We start from the raw sequence: 16,218 nt of genomic DNA, 5'->3' as shown, positions 1-16,218 counted from the left end.
TTCTAGTTTACAAAAAAAAAAAAAAAAAACCAAAAAAAACAAAAGCTACCACATCACATTCTATATATCTAACATTCAACGACATGGATGAATCTCAAAAACAACATGCTGAGTGAAAGAAGCAAACTCAAAAGCGTGAGGACACCACGATTTAATGATATGAGGTTCTACCACATGCTAAGGTTAAGTGAGAGACATCAGAATGGTGGCTGCTTCTTAGGAGAGTCCCGGATGGAAATGGAATATAACAGAGAAGGAGTTTTCTGGGGTGATGGAATGTTCTATGTTTTGACTGGGTTGCTGGTTACAAGCATACAATAGTCAAAAGACATCACATACTACAGTTAAGAACTGTATGTTTTAAGGTATATAAACTATGCTCGATAAAAAAAGCATTACAAGTTCTAAATATCTAAATACTGAATATATTGCAGTTTCTTTTAGTTTCAGGATATAATGATTCACAGACCCCCGAAGACATACTGGCCAGGTTCACACACATTCTTTGAACATCGTCTTTAGAGAGGCAGCTACAACATAGGGATTTAAGAGTAACCACTCTGGAGTAATACTGCTCAGGTTTGTGCCTGGATCTTTAATTGTTAGCTAGATACTGTCAAGCAACTTCCTTAACCTCTTCATGCCTGGATTTTATCCTTTTAAAGATAAGTACAGTTGACCATTGAACAACACTCGGCTTAGGGGCACTGACCCCCTGCACAGTCAAAAATCCACATGTAACTTTTGACTCCCCAAAAACTTAACTATTAATAGCCAACTGTTGACTGGAAGCCTTCCCAATAATGTAAACAGTTGACTAACACATATTTTGTATGTTATATGTATCATATATTATATTCTTATAATAATATCTCACTTTTTCTCAAATTTTCAGTCTTTCTAGGCTACATAGTTTGTCTGCAAGTTTTTTTCCAATTGTCAGAAATCTCAAAAATATTTTCCAATAGATTTATTTTAAAAAGTGCACATATAAGTGGACCCACACAGTTCAAACCCATGTTGTTCAAGGGTCAACTGTATAAAAAAAGTTCCTACTGGTGGTTATGAGAACTAATAAGGTATTATAGGTAAATTGCCTTGTACATAGAAAGCGTTCTCTAAAGATAATTTAGATAATTTAGAGATAGTGATAACCTAAGATTCAAAGTAATTCAGGATATCTCTGTTAAAGTCGAAGAGCAATATGCTTTTAAAAATCTAGTAACTTTAATGTACATTCATTAGTGGGAATATGAGGTAGAATATTTGTTATAATAATACCACCCAAAAGTCATTTTATAATGTAATCTAATAAAGCAACAGAACCACAGCACAATTTTTTACATGCTATTGAAAGCACAGAAAGAAAAAATTAAGTCAAATAAATGCCACTTTTGGTGAATGTCTCCAGTCCAGATAGACATGTCTCCTTTACTTTCTGACAACTATATTATTAGACTTTTTGTCCTTTTCTCCCTAATGTAATACATGAGAAAGTTGAAGGTCCAATTGAATACTAATCCCGACCTTGCCTAAAGAGTAAATTGAGGACAAAACTTTTGAAAGACAAGCCTCAAGGAAATATGTGAAAGGACAAAATCTGGAGTATGATAGCACAAATACAGGGAGAGTGGGACAAAGTGGTGAACTCTCAGTGATGGAAAAGCACTTTGGTAAAGGACAAAGCAAAGAACAGGGATCAAACTTCATGGCTCTGCTGATCAGGCCACACTCTATCTTTAGCATATATGCCACTGGTTAATGTCCCCATAAAAAGGTGTGTGTGCCACAGAATCGCCTCAGAACTGTGCTCTTTAAGATTATTCCCAAGATTTCAAAAGGCAATATAATTAGGAAAGAGAAAATAATAAGCAATAATGATACAAAATTTCTATCCTTTTAAAATTCATTTTTTTTCAATTTTTGTTACTGCATCATTAAAATAGTTCTAACATTTACTATCCACTCCATTAAAAGTATTTCCAGGATTTCATATCCATTATTATATGTATGACATATAAGGAATTTAATGTCACTGAATTGGCATATGAGTGGAAATTTTCAATGTAAAAGAGAATGTAATTAAGTCAATGAAAAACACAAATTCCTAGGAAACAACTCAAGTCATTGGATAATAAAGGAGGAACGAGCCTTTTGGGTTACTGTTTTCAATCTGCCCCACCAGGAAAATGTTGAAGCAGAGTGGTATTACTGAGTATTTAGTTAGAGAACTGACTCAGGCTTCCTGGCAAACATCTTTTCTTTGCTTAAGAATTATAATACCTGGGGGTACAACAGTAACACAACCAAAGATGACTTTCAGACTTTGAAATAGCTGGCTATTAAAAACAACAACAACCACCTACAACTGTTTTCATCTGTAAGCCTTTTTTTCACACTTATTCTTTTTTAAAGTACAACAGTAGTGTACCCTGCGCTCCACACAGGAAGTGGAAAGAAAAGAGATTGCAATCCCTCCCAAACTATACTTTATCTAAGAGGCAGCATTGCAGAAGAGGTTACCACGCACTTCAGCGATCCACTGTAATTGTGCAGACAACAAAATGTTATAGGGCGGAAAAGGGCATTTTAATTACAACTACATTCAGTTCTATCTAAAAAGCAGGTGCGCACACTTACATATGTAAATTCAATAAAGTTCACACTTCCTTTTCTTGCCAGACTTGAATAGTTAATTCGAAAACTTGGCTTTTAATTGCACTCATGGACTCCTCAAACTGAACAAAGTATTGTGTACAAAAACATTTACTACTGACAAAGAAATATATATAATCATTAAAAAAACTTCTTGACTTTTCTTCCTTGTAAAGCAGTTTTTTCCATCCCTGAGGACCTCCAGGTGTGAAGTGAAGAAAATGAACTCTTTATCCTAGAGCAACTCTCCTAGAACTGCCTATTTAAGTTTTGATCTAAAAAGAGAAACTTGTCAGTTTTCTACTTGCTACTCATTGCTACCACAACCCTTTGATATGAACAGTCTGAAGAGAGCCAAGTTTTTACCCCATGTTTCAAGGAGATGGAGGTGTGCTATTGGCCATTGGCCAGTGGATCAGGATCCACAGGAGTTGTCCAAATTAAAAACCTGGAGTCAAAATATTCCAGACTCCCCCCTCTCCTTCCTTCCCAAATTCGAATTGGCCACTGAGATAGAAGGACTGTACTTCCGCTCCAGCCCCTGTCACTGCCTTATTCTGGACCTTACCACTTCTACTTCAGTTGCTGCCTTTGTGGACTTTCTACCTTCAGTCTTGCCCCATTCAAAGCTATTTTAACCCACACTGTCCACGATAGCAGTTGTCTCAAGAGTAAATCTGACCCTGCCACAGAACACATGATCTGTTCTTGACTACTGATAACGTTAATTTGTGTATCAGGACCCACAGAATGGAGGCAGGCCCAGCGACCTGGCCCACATCACAAATCCAGACCTCAGTCAGCCTGCACTTAATGGGAAACACCTGTCAAGGAAATCTAACATACAAATCACAATCCTCCAACTCTGTTTTAGCTAGTTTACCTTATATTAGAAAATAGGACCTGCTATCCTTATAAAGGAATCCCTAACTCCTAGCCAATCATGCTTGTTTCCCTGTTGCCTCTTCTAATGCTTTTTAAAACTCACACTTGCCCAAAATTCCTTGGGAAGGATGCTCCAACTACTTGTGAGCACTGTACTCCTCCAATCAAGGATTGTTTTCCCTCGAAGAAAGGACCTCAAACTGATTACTAAATTGTTTTAGTTTTGCAAATTGCCAGTTTGGGCAATGAGATGGGACCTGAAGACAGCTGCTAAAGATTCTGGGGACGGCTTCTAGAAGCAGGTGAAGGTACCCAGAAAGCCATTTTATTTGCTGCCTCTCTGACTACTCTGGTAAGCTTCTCTCTGATCAAGTTCTGCTTGTTTTGTATTCTGAGCTCCACAAGTTTGTTCACCTTAGTCCTTCCAGGTGAAAAGCTGGAGTGTGAGAGCCTTCGGGTTTTCACAGTGAGACTTAGTGAACCACAACATTTAGGTTTGTGGCCAAACTCGTGTACAAGGTAAGCACCTTTGTGGGGTTCCTTACAAGTCTCGGGAACTGTGCAAGGCAGCCAGCAACAGTAAGTCTGGTTGAATTATGATGGGTTATTTCAAGAGAAAATAATGGTTACCCCTCAATCTAAAGAAAGCAAGATGGCAGCCACTGGGTGGACAGGATTCATAAAGCTTCCAGGTAAGTCCACAGCACAAACTGCTAGGAAACTTGGGGAAGGGAATTAAGACAAGAAATTCAGACTTTTCCGACCAATGACACATCAAAATCTAAGTAGGTGCAAGTTGGACTATTAAAAGCCGTTAGGGTATCCACCACTATAAAGACATTTTCTTGTGAAAGGCATAATAGATCTATTCCTAACAGGGATCTCAGAAGCCAAAACCACAGAATTGGTGGGCATGGGTCAAACACCTAAAAGCTCTTGGAGTGTTTGACACCTAACGGGAAGACTCCTGTGCTAGGGTGAGTTGATCACAGAATGGGTTAGATCGACACTAAGCCACGTGCCAACCTCAAGAAAACTTCTGTGTAACAAGGCACACTGTAAAACACCACAAAATCCCCAACCCAATGGCACATCCCTCTTAGGTATTAATTCGGCTCTCAGAGACCCAAAGCTTTACTAAAGAAATGGGATCCTCAAGTTCCAAAGAATTAAGTGTGCCATCTTCCAGCACAAATGTTTATGACTAAGGACTGTGGTCCCTGAAGTTGTAGGTATCTACAAAAATGGCCAAATCTGACTAAGACAACCTAGATTTAAAATGGCCTTTATGAGGAATATTCTAATTAGACAAGATCATTCATTTAAAAAGTGAACTTGAAAGTAAGTGTTCCCAAATCAAACAAATAGAATAGGGTACCTATTTTAACTGGCATGCAGAAGCCTTTGAAACAAGACTTCAAAAATAGCTTCATAGAAAGATTTATTGCAAAAGACTAAAAAAAAAAAAAAAAAAATCAAGGACCCAAGAGGTACCTAAAACAAAAGACTATAAGCGTTAAATGACTTCTGCTACTCCCTTCTACCCTCCTTGACCTCAGTACTCGCTACTCCTCTATCTGTACTATCTTTCCACTCTAAATAGACTACATGACCATAAACAAAAGTCTGCCTATATCCAGATTATAATGGCCTATATCCAGAGGCCCCTGTATCTACCACTACATGGGCCCCTTTCAGGGTTGATGGGACTCCAAGGGATTCTCCAGTAAACTGCTACTAGTATTCCCTTAAACAGCCAAAGGGAAATTAAAATAAAATTAATTAAAAAAACTTTGCCAAATTCTGGTAGATACCTCAGCTTCACTCTCTACTTCAAACCCCACTCACTCTGGAGCCTTGGAGAAGGGATCAGGGGAAAACTGACAGAAGCCAGTGAAGGGTGAAGATTCTTACCAAAATCAGCTCTCCTGGATCTCTGTCTGTAGTGCCTCGTCAAGAGAGGAAGGTAAAATTTCATGTTATCCCTTCCTTTTCAAGATGCATTGGATATTGAGCCCTTATCTCCCAAGGACAGCTATTGCCTTCTTATTTGTCTCCTTTTGTGTCCTGAGAACTTGGCTTGGCAACCATCAAGTTGGGGGCCCTCAAAACATAGCCAGACAGAAGTGGAGATTGCACTCCATTTGTGGCTAGTGTCCTACAGACTGTGGCAAGCTCTCAAGGGAATTGTGTAAGTCTTGATTTTGGTAATCTTTGGGAGTGGCTCTAGATCTTGGGAGAGCAGTATCTTTTGCAACTTCTTTGGGAATGCCTCTCACATCCAAAAGATTGTTCAATACTGCCAGGAATATTTACTGTTTGTCCCAGCTAAAACCTGACAAGATATTCAAAAAGACTTTTTTATGGTTAGAAGTTTGCTGATATTGGAGACTGGTATTCAGAACCTCATGAAAACTTTTATTTAGGCCTATCTGCTAAGCTAAATGAAACTATGTACCCAAATGGAAAGAAAACTATTCCAAAGACAAATAGCTCTATATCTAGAAGACAGGAATCTTTTGATTTCCATCTTAGTTGAAGATCTTCTCCCTGACCTAAAGAAGCAAATAGAAGATAATGTAGTTGGATGGGTGGTCAACCCTTTGAAGTCATACAGTTGCAACCCAATTCTTTGAGGAATTAAAAAGAACTGTCCTTGTCTTATAAATTCAGTCTTTACGAGAACAGAAATGCAGCTCTAGAAGCAATTCAAAACCCATCTATCATTTTTATCAATCCCCAAACCTCCCCTGCTGATCTATAAAAACTTGTAGCTATTGTAAAATTTTGGATTTAGGAAACAAATCCTCATTGGAGGAGCTTGCATTCTTTCCTTGTGCCTTTGAGGTGTAAATGTTCTACCCAGTCTTCTTTAGGAACTGAAGGAAATCTCTTTGAAAAGCAAACTTCAGGAGGTAATTCTCATCAGAAGGGAGAAAATAAAGAAAAGTGGGGGAAGCTATTCGGAAACTAGGCCAATGAAAAATCTGTAAAAAGTGTAAAGCCATCTAAACAGGTCACCTTAACTTATTCCATCAATTTGGATCCAACTGTTCTTTTATAAGCTAGTGAGTTTTGCATTATTGTATCCTCAAAATAGTCTTTTTCAATTTCTAAATTTACAGTGAAGTTTTCTCTAAGATTCAAAATGCATGTGATTCTGCCCAGTAGCCCAAAGAGGACAGAAGCCCGTAGAGAGAGGTTCCTCCCCTCAACATGTTTAGAGGCTGTAGGAAAAGGCATCTGGAGAACACAATGGTTAGGACAGAACGCGGTCTGTTTCAGCACCAACCACACAACTCTACAAAATGCACGAAGAGCTCTTGGTAGTGTCACCAGTAAATTACAACGTTTCTTCTTCCGAGGCTCGAAGCTGCTGTGTCTACAATTCAAAACCAGCTCCTGGACCCGTCCCTTCCTCCACCGTGAAGGAGTGGCCGCCCTTCCAAGAGGGGCAGGTCAGTCATGATCCCTACAGTGGCCCTCCAGCTCTCATAGTCTCTGATTTTGGAATACGATTTAAATATACTCAGCCTAGTCCAGGGCAGGTACAGGAAAGACGGAAGGGCTCACGTGGAGCGCGGACCGGGGGGGGGGGGGGGGGGGTTACAGAAGCCTACAACAGGGCAGCTGAGGCTGACCTGAGATTATTCTAACATGGCGGCCGAGGAAACGGCGGCCGAGAGAACGCAGGAGCCAGCCCCGGCTCTTCCGGGAGCTAGTGGGGAAGCTGAGAGGCCCCCTCGGCTCATCTTCTGCCAGTGCTGTGCTGGGGTGCGATGCCCGCAAGTCAGCTCTCTCCTCCGGCCCAGTCCCTGAGCCTCTAGGCCCAGCGGCTTGTAGAGGGGCAGCGGGTGGAGGCGGCCACCTGTGGGCCAGGAGCCGACTCTTTCCGCAGCCCTCCGGCCGGTGCTCACACCGCCCCTGCGTGGACGCCGGCCGAGGGGCCCGCAAACGCGCCACCTCAGGACCCAGGCCCTGCCTGCGCTCCAGGTCGCCCCAGGACGGGCTTCCGGTCGCCCTGGTTTCCATAGCAACGGATGCCCAAGCCGCCGGTCCCCAGAGACGCCCCAGGGTCAGAGGTCATCTCTGTGACAACGGAAGCTTCCCGCGCTACGGCGGCTCGGACGGGCCGTTTCCGCCGCATTGCGATGCCGAGTACCCCGCGCTCGTAAGCGGGGAGCGCGTGGTGGCGGGTCCCGGAGGCTCGGGCCGCGCGTCACACCCGGGGGAACACGGTGCTTGGTCTGCGTGCCCCCTGTCTTCGGACTCGGTCAGGCAGACTCCGCAGCCGACTTCAGCCAGGACGCCCCGAGGGGCCCGGTTCCTGGAAGCAGATCCCAGTGGCCGAGTGGCCGGCCCGCGGCTCTGGAAAGCGGGGGCCCTGCCTCTGCCGTGCATTCTGCCACACCTTGTCCCTGACACACTGCGCGCCTCCCGGCCCGGGGCCACGGCGCCCCAGCGCCCTCCTCCTCTGACGGCGGCTCCAGGAAGGAGAAGCCAAATAGATCGGTGTGCTGGTGGGGTGTGCAAGGAGCTACCGAGTTTGAAGATGGCTGCTTTGAAACTGAAAACTGAGAAGAATAAAATATTAAGGGGGGGGGGGCACCTCCTTTCAAAGCAACTGAACCTGAGTCTGGTTAGGTGCTGTCCCCTCAAGAGCAGAAAGATGCCACAAAGGAGATTCCCAGTTGCCATCTTCAGATAGAGGAGTTCAGTGAAGAAAAGAGGAACAATTCACTCGACTGTTTTTGTGAAACGTCTTCCTTTTTAAGGAGAAGCGAATTTAAGATTAGAAAAGAAAAGGAAGGGGCCTCTTGCAGGGGGAACCTAATGGTGCCCTCGCACTCGCTCTTCAGAGGCTGAGAGGCCCAGAAGGGGAGACTGCCGATTGGCTCTTGAGCTTGTATTGTTGAGTAAGGCCTCAGGTTTTGAGATTTTTGGAAGGAGGGTATTATCAAGTGTAGGCCTAGGGAATGTCAGCTGACCGAGCGTCAGGATGCTTTACCACGGCTCGATGAAGAGCTAGGAGTCCACTAACCACTTTTTCCTTCTCTCTGTTCTATCGTTAAGAAACCAAATTCTTGGTTGGCACTTTTGGAAAGGAGTACGCATTAAGTGAACTTAAGCTACTATAATTTATGATACCTGCAGTTACATACCCACAGTTAACTTTCACAAAGAATCCTACTTTCACTGTTAATGCACTTAATTAAAATGTGCTGAAAGCCTGCTACATATCATAACTAAAATTTTTGTCAGGGAACAATGATAAAGGCAATAGTGCCCAACAATTGTGGGGTGACTTTCTTAGATAGTTTTAGTGGATTAGATAAACAAAAGCTTCAGTTTCCCTGTGAAACATGTCTGCATTATGCCTCCCTAAAACCCTAAGAATTCCTTCTTTCAACTTCCCTTTTGTCATCTTACCTTTTACATTCCGACCGAAGCAGAAGGTTAGTTTGAAGCAACTAGAGAAATACACTGGAAAAACATCAGGACACTACTTGGCCCTTAAAAAGCAGAGTAGCAAAAACATTATGCATCTCTAGAGGCATATGGAGGAACCAAGAAGTCTCCCTCAGAAAATTCCCTGCCCTTCAGTGCTCAGGTTCAGCTCTTACAACTAAATCTGGTATGTGATAAACAAATGGAATCCTTAAAGAACAGAGACTATGGCACTGAGCTGGTAAAAGTTTCAGTACTATTTCCCTGACCCACAGTCTCTCCTGGAGGTGATCCTAAGGTGAAGCTCAAAGGTTTTATTAAGAATATACACACCACAATGCAAAGTCTGGTTTAAAACTTAATAGAGGAGGGGAAAAAAATCTTAATAGAGAAGCTTCAAATGTACTGTTAAATTCCAACTGTCTCGCCTTAAGGCATAAGAAACTATTTTGAATAAATGCTTCCATTTTGAGACATCTACATGGTATTTATAGGAGGATTATGAGTCAATTGAGTGAGTTATGATGCCAAAATGTACAAAGGAGTGAAAATTTTGATTGTTGTCCTTGTTGCCATATGTATAAAAACACCACAAAAGTCCCCAATGCTTGTGTTGCTAAAACATGGAAGACTGGGTTTGAACATTTTTAAAGAAATGGTTCATGTGGGAAATGTTAAACATAGTATAAAATTACCTTTAGCGCCTTCTGAAAGCAGTTTTTGAAAATTTGAACAAACATCTCAGTTTTAGATGCTGTCTACGATGAGAATAGGCTGGATATGGGTACAGCCAAAGTCATCCTCATTGTTAAAACCAAGTTGAGATTGTCATGCATTGGATTTCACACTTTGTTAACTTGGATATAATTTCAAAAAAGAAAAATCCACTCTCCCAACAAGTCAATACTTGGAAACCTATCTAAAATGCTGTCCTTTGGTTCATGAAGTGCCACTGTTCTGCAAACTCATTTTGCTACTTCAGTAACTAAAGCCTGTTGGATGGAGTCCAAGGCCAGCTCTGATTACATGGAATCCCACTCTAAAGGCAAGCATGTCAGTAGGAGAAGAACCTCACACCTGTTAGGTGTTCTAGCCATGTAGTCTGAACTTGCTGTCTCCATTGGATACATGCTCAGTGTTTAGAAATGCAGAGGTTGTGGCCCATATGTGGCTCACCCAGCTCCACAGGAACCCAGGATGAGTTGGCAGACTGAGAAGGGGAAGGACTAAAAAATGCTTACTTCCTTTTTTCTTCTGTCTCTCCCTATTTTCTTCTGTCTCTCCCTATTTTCCCACTTCTAAAATGCCATGACAGCCCTACATGTAAAGCAAGTAGTTTTAAAAGGATAACATATATTTAAATGAGTAACAGAGGCGTACCAGATGTTTTGGGCACCTAAAACAGCTTCAGTGAAAGGCAAAAGCAAAGCTGAAAGACACCAAAACAAGTAGGAAATAGAAAGTGACGATGAGTTCTACCAAGCCCTGCTTGTTTCATCTCCAAATTATATGGTGGAGAGAAAGACTGAGTTCAGAAAAGGAGACCCTCTGGGCCATGAGTTTTCGGATTTTCTAAATGCGCTCTGTTGAACTCGGTCTAGGACTTCTGCTTCGTGTACCCTCCCTCCCACTCTCACTGCTCAATAAAATTATCTTTGATTACAACTTATCTTAAATTCTGTGCTTTCCAAAACCCTATCGAGCCAAGAAAGTTTGGGGGTCTCGTGAGTGTGGTTCAATGCGTGTATATATTCGAGGCTCTGTGGCTTCCTTTGCGTGTTGTAGATGATGTGTCTGAAGAGATATCCATGACATGACCTTAGTGTCTCCCCTTATCGTGGAATTTTTTTTCCAACCACATTTCTTAGCAACTGTCACTCAAAGCCTAGTGACCTAGATTAGTACCAAACTGGCCTGTGATACACATTGGTCAGTCCAAACTATCATTGCTGGTTTAAAGAAACATATCAAGCCCTCCTCCAGGCTAAATAAGTGCCTTGGACTTAGTATTCCCTATTTAATGATTTGCCAAAAATACAATCACCTTGCATGACTCATAAGTGAAAGCTGAAGCAGGTAACATTTATTCTAAACATAACAGCTACTGCTCTACTAGGAAAATAGGGGAAAGTAGGACATTTAAGCATGCATGTGTTCTCTGCTAATAGTTGTATTGTGAGACACTGGACAGTTTCTATGAAGATGGTAGATTTACTTTATATGTAGGATTTCCAAGCTATTGCAATTTATTTTAAAAAGCATATATTGTGTAAGTATGTTCTTCATGTTCTTTTCCAATTAAATTTTACATAAAAACAACTACAAAAAAAGGTTAAATTAATACCTCTTATTTAAATGCTATTAACTTTTGGATAGATAAATAACTTTGTCCTTAAGTTCATGACTCTATTATCTACTTATTTTCACACCAACATAACTATATAGCAGTGCCCTAAAAGTCCTCCCAGGAGCCTTGACCAAACTACCCATACTTGTTGACAATTTAAAAATTAAGAATAATCAGTAATTTATTCTATAACTTGCAAAGATTGAGAAGAATTATTAATCTAAGAAGGCTTCACACCAAATTCATGATCCTACTGCTGGTACTTGGAGGTATTCTGCCAAGCTTCTTAATTTGAAACCAGTTAATTGTCCTCATTTTAGATTTAAGATAACATAATAGGTAGTAGTCAATCTGTTCTTTCTGGTTTTAACAGTTAAGAAGATTTTAGTCTTTGTTTTATTTTAATTACCCAATTAACTTCTTGGTTATACCGCTATCTTGGGATCAAAAACCTGCAAACGATTTTAGGCTTCATGTTAATAGCAGAAGGAGAATGGAACCTACCAAGTACAAACCAGAAAAGGAATGGCTAAGCATGGATTTGAGTTCAAAAAGCAAAACTTTTAGAAGATGAGATAATGTGACACATTAATGTCACATTTTTTAAATAATTTACAAAATACTCCCATTTCCGGGTTGGAACTCTAACTTCTGGCAATCTAAGACTACACTATCCCGTTAGAATAGTTGGTGATGTTGTCAGACACGCTTTGAATTAACCCATCAATTCACACCCAAGTACTTTTGCATTCATAAGCTGCAAAATAAATTACTCTAAAAATAATATGTCATTTGACACCTTCCAATATGCCTTGAAAGGAAAAAAAAGTCTACTTTATTCTAGAGAGATGCAAGTGGGTGGGGTGGGGAGGTGTAATAAAAATATCTTGCACCGTGGGGGGGGGGGGAATTAGTGTTTCCAGTAAAACTGCTTACAAAAAAAAATTATAAAAGCAGAATTTTTTTCCCATTCTCCAGTACTATAGAGGGACTGACTTTAAGGTCCCTAAACAAATGGCCAAGTCAAAAAAAAAAAAAAAAAGCTTTTACAGTATTCCTTTCTCGGAAGGGAGCTAAATCCACAGGACACGAGAAGGCTTCAAAACCCACTATTTTACTGCCTGAAGGCGCAAGCCCTCCCTCCCAAGAGCAGCCCTTGGCTTGTCCCAACTCGGGTAACTCTTGCAAAAAGGGTCTTCACGTTAACTTGAGAGGCAGTAGTGTTGCAGCTCTAGGTATCACCGAAACGTCAGCAAGTGTTGGGCTCCATGCGGGGTTGGGGTACACCTCACAGTTGAATTAGAAATGGGGTGGTAAGGTGACAATAGCGCTTTCTCCTTGGGCAATGCTCAGGATGGTGGTTATCAGTTCAGAGTTGCTAAACGCTGAGGAGTTGAGAGAGAGAAGGGTAAAAGGACAGGGAATGGAGGAGGAGGGTGAGAAGGGAGGGAGAGGGAGAGGAGGGAACGGAGGGCGACGGTGCGAAAGGGGTACAGCACAGGGATGAGAAGTCCAGGGCAGAGGCTCGGAGCCCACTGCAGCGCGGCGCCCGCGGGCAGCCAGTGACTTCTTTCTCCCAGAGCCTCCCCAGCTCCCTAAGAGGCCCAGCTGGGGCAACTGCCCAGGCGTCCTCCGCCCGCATGCGAGCATCTGCCCTTTCGGACGGTCCAACGACTCGCAGTTTCCCTACTCCTGCAGCACTGGGGGCCTCACAGCGTGCTCAGCCTCCATACCCCACCACCTCCAACCCCGCCCACCCACCACTCCTCCTCCTCCTCCCCCTCCTCCTCCTCCTCCTCCCCCCGCTCTCGCTCCGGGCACCCGCAGACGGAAGCCGCCTCGGAGCGAGCCGCCCCGGCTACGCTGCATTTGCAAGATTCGGAGGCAGGGAGGCAGCAGCCACTTGCTGCCGGGCCGCTGGGGCTCGGGATGCCAGCGCGGCCCTCGGCGGAGCTCCGGGTGTCAGGGCGGCCGCGGGGAGCCATGATCTACTACACCGCAGTGCCAGCGTCAGGAGCCTCCAGCGCGGGTCTGCCGCTGCGGGACGCCCGCGGCCCCGCCCCCGCCCCCCAACGCAGCCCCAGACACAAACACCCGCCCCCCCCCCCCGCCCTGCCCAGCCTGAACTGAACCCGGGGACACCACACACCCCCGCTGCCCGCGCGCGCGGCTCCCAGACTGGCGGCGCCCAGCCTCCTCGTCGGCGCGCCGCCGCCACCACGCAGCCCTCCGGCCTGGCCTCCCCCAGTTGCTCGCCCACAGCTTCGCGGCCGTCCCCCAAACGCCTCAGATTGGGACACCGGGAAGTGAACCTCCGGGATTCGACTCCCCGAATCACCTGCATTTGCATTTCTTATGTAATGCACTGCAAGTTTCCCGGTTGGAGCCTTTGAAATAGGGGCGCATGATTACCGAAGCCTGAAGCTGGAACCCACTGCCCGGCTCATCCCACCCGCGGAACTCGGGGGCAGGGTTTTGACACTGCTTTTTCCAAGGGGGGGGGAGTTAAATTGCATATATTGGAGGGGGCTGGGCTTGTCTTCTCCGTCTGGGGTTCCCCCAGGCATAAGCCCAGCTCAAGTATTCCCAGTGGCAGGAGGTGTCGGGGGCAGACGGGGGAATGAGTTAATACTCGTGCACGGAGAGCTAGACGGGGGAGGGAGGCGGGGGCTGACGGAGGAGCGGGGCCGCGAGGCAGAGGGCCTCTTTTACTTTGGTAAAGGTGACGGGGTGGCGAATATTGTGCAAGCTAATCAGAAAGTCTAGAGCAGGTCCTCGGCACCTAGCTACGTCCCTGAACCTGCTGCAGAAGTAAAGAGAGCTCGCGGTTCTTTCTCCTGGCAACTACGGAACCTTCAGCTGCCTTGGGCAAAACCTTAAGCCACAGCCCTTCAATATTCCACCGAACATAGGCAACCAAATACATTAAAAAAAAAAAAAAAGTTTCCTCCTCCCTCCTAGTGATGGATTGTGTCACAGCCAAGAGATGCTGATAATGGTTTTCGGGCTCAGAGACGCCGATCCAGCTGTTACTTGTTTATCCATCAACACCTCTATATGCAACACTGTCCTGGTTCCTTCTCTGTTTCCCCTGCCTTCCTGCATAGCAGAACTGCAGATCTAGCTCAATGAGCAACAGACAGGTTATTATGAGGAAAAACATAACATGATGCATGTTTTGCTTACCAGTTGGGTTCTTGTTTTTCTTAAGACTCTTGCCACAAAGACACTGCAGCATATGCGTTCCTTTGCTGAAAATGTTCCAAAGAAACCACATTGATTTGGGCGAAAAGCAATCCAGCAGCTTAGACACCCTGAGAAAGAAGAGATCCTTGTGGTTGCATAATAATAATTTGAAATCAGTTCTCCTGAAGAGGGGCACCGGTTTTACCATAGGAAAAACGATAATATTCCGGATCTTCTCCCAGTTTTTTCCCCTCACGTGGTATATTTCTTTGAGACTTCTCAGTGATTGTTTTTTTTCGGCCAGGGTGAATGATTTATCCCCCTCGATCACCACTGGATTATTACCAAAGGGTTGGAAAAAAAATCCTTTTTCAGCATGAAGCCAAACAAAAAAGCAAAGAAATCCCAACAGAAACCAGAACTAATCAGAGAGAACAGTAATGCACAAAAGATCCCCAAAGAGAAAACCATAGCCTTTTACTTGATCGCTATGAGGATGGGTGGGTCTGCAGAAGGCAAAGCAGGATTCATCTCACTGAGAGAAGACTGCCATTGTGTAGCCCCTAGGAGAGAAGGAAAAAAAAAAAGGAAAGAAAGAAAGAAAGAAGGAAGGAAAGAAAGAAAAAAAAAAAAAAAACACCAGCACACACACACACACCAATACCACCTCCGAGATCGAGTCTGACAGCCGAAGACAGAGCCTCCCTTCTCCCAGTGTCGGTTTTTTGTTTTTTTTTTGTTTTTTGTTTTTTGTTTTAATAATCAATCTCCAGTGCTCAGTGGGATCGGATTGAACCTGCAGTTCTCAATCACCACGAAGAAAAGATGCAAATCCAGGTGCCCCCTCCCCTGGTCAGGCTGGTAGTAGGTAGAGAGCGCCACAGATCCCCTTCCTCCTTCCCGTCACTCTCCCAGTTTCCAACAACGGTGAGCATGAGGAAAATCTCCCCTCCGGATTCCTCGCCCAGCCTCGGATGTGAGTTACAGGCATTAGAGGGAGGAGGAGGAGGAGTTGAAGTTTGCATTGAAAAGACTGGCTTTCCATGACGTAGCCACGTGCTTTCAGACCCGTCACCAGTGAGATGCTTCAACCCGCCCGGGGAGGGCAGTGTCACTGCAGTCTCTCCGCTACTTTCTCCCTGGAAGTCCCCCATTGCCGGCACCCCAGCCCCGGCCCCAGCCCCGGACCCTCTCCCTCCTTTTCCCAGAATGAGCCGGCGGGCTGCTTGCTCCTGGAGCCATCTAACAGAGCCTTCTGTTAAAAGTGAATTTTGAAAAGGAAAATTAACAATTATAATGAGTAAATCTTAGAAAATAGGTGAGAGGGGAGGGGTTTGAAGAGAAACAGTAGTTTATGGCCACCCCTCACAGCCAAAATGAGCTCCACCTTAACTTACATTTGCAAAAACAGCATAGAAAGCCTCTAAAACGTTAAGGAAAACTCAAGTCCCTTTGGTTCTTATTATTTGAATTCTACTTAAAGTGCTGTTTGAAAAATATAGACTAGGCATATGACAAATATGTACTTAAGAAACAGCCTGTTAAAAAGACAACCACTAAAATCTAGGTGGCAAACTATATTTTGGTTGAGAGGGTCATATGAGAAACGTTGACGCCTTTTCTAGAAAGATAATCCATTATCTTCCAAAATAATTTTTTTGAACAGAAAACTTTCTGTTTAGATTACACTTTATTCA

At 43.8% G+C, this 16,218-nt stretch overlaps 1 protein-coding gene across 4 annotated transcripts in view; it reads right to left on the bottom strand.

The window, feature by feature from the left end:
* Positions 1-15,496, bottom strand: part of FGF14 (fibroblast growth factor 14) — a 608,954-nt gene extending 593,458 nt beyond the window's left edge. For all 4 annotated transcript variants that reach the window (XR_012378726.1, XR_012378727.1, XR_012378728.1 and 1 more), the window contains exon 1: positions 14,522-15,496. Coding sequence is in view for 1 of the 4 variants with exons in the window: in XM_025874530.2 (XP_025730315.1) it covers positions 14,522-14,729 (208 nt within the window). In the remaining 3 variants the exon portion in view is untranslated. The remainder of the gene's footprint in view (positions 1-14,521) is intronic.
* Positions 15,497-16,218: the final 722 nt, after the last annotated feature.

Source organism: Callorhinus ursinus, unplaced genomic scaffold (genome assembly GCF_003265705.2).
Source record: "Callorhinus ursinus isolate GAN/ISIS: 27379988/994484 unplaced genomic scaffold, GSC_fseal_2.0 scaffold7, whole genome shotgun sequence".
Taxonomy (NCBI): domain Eukaryota; kingdom Metazoa; phylum Chordata; class Mammalia; order Carnivora; family Otariidae; genus Callorhinus; species Callorhinus ursinus.
This window is presented reverse-complemented; position numbering and strand designations above follow the sequence as displayed.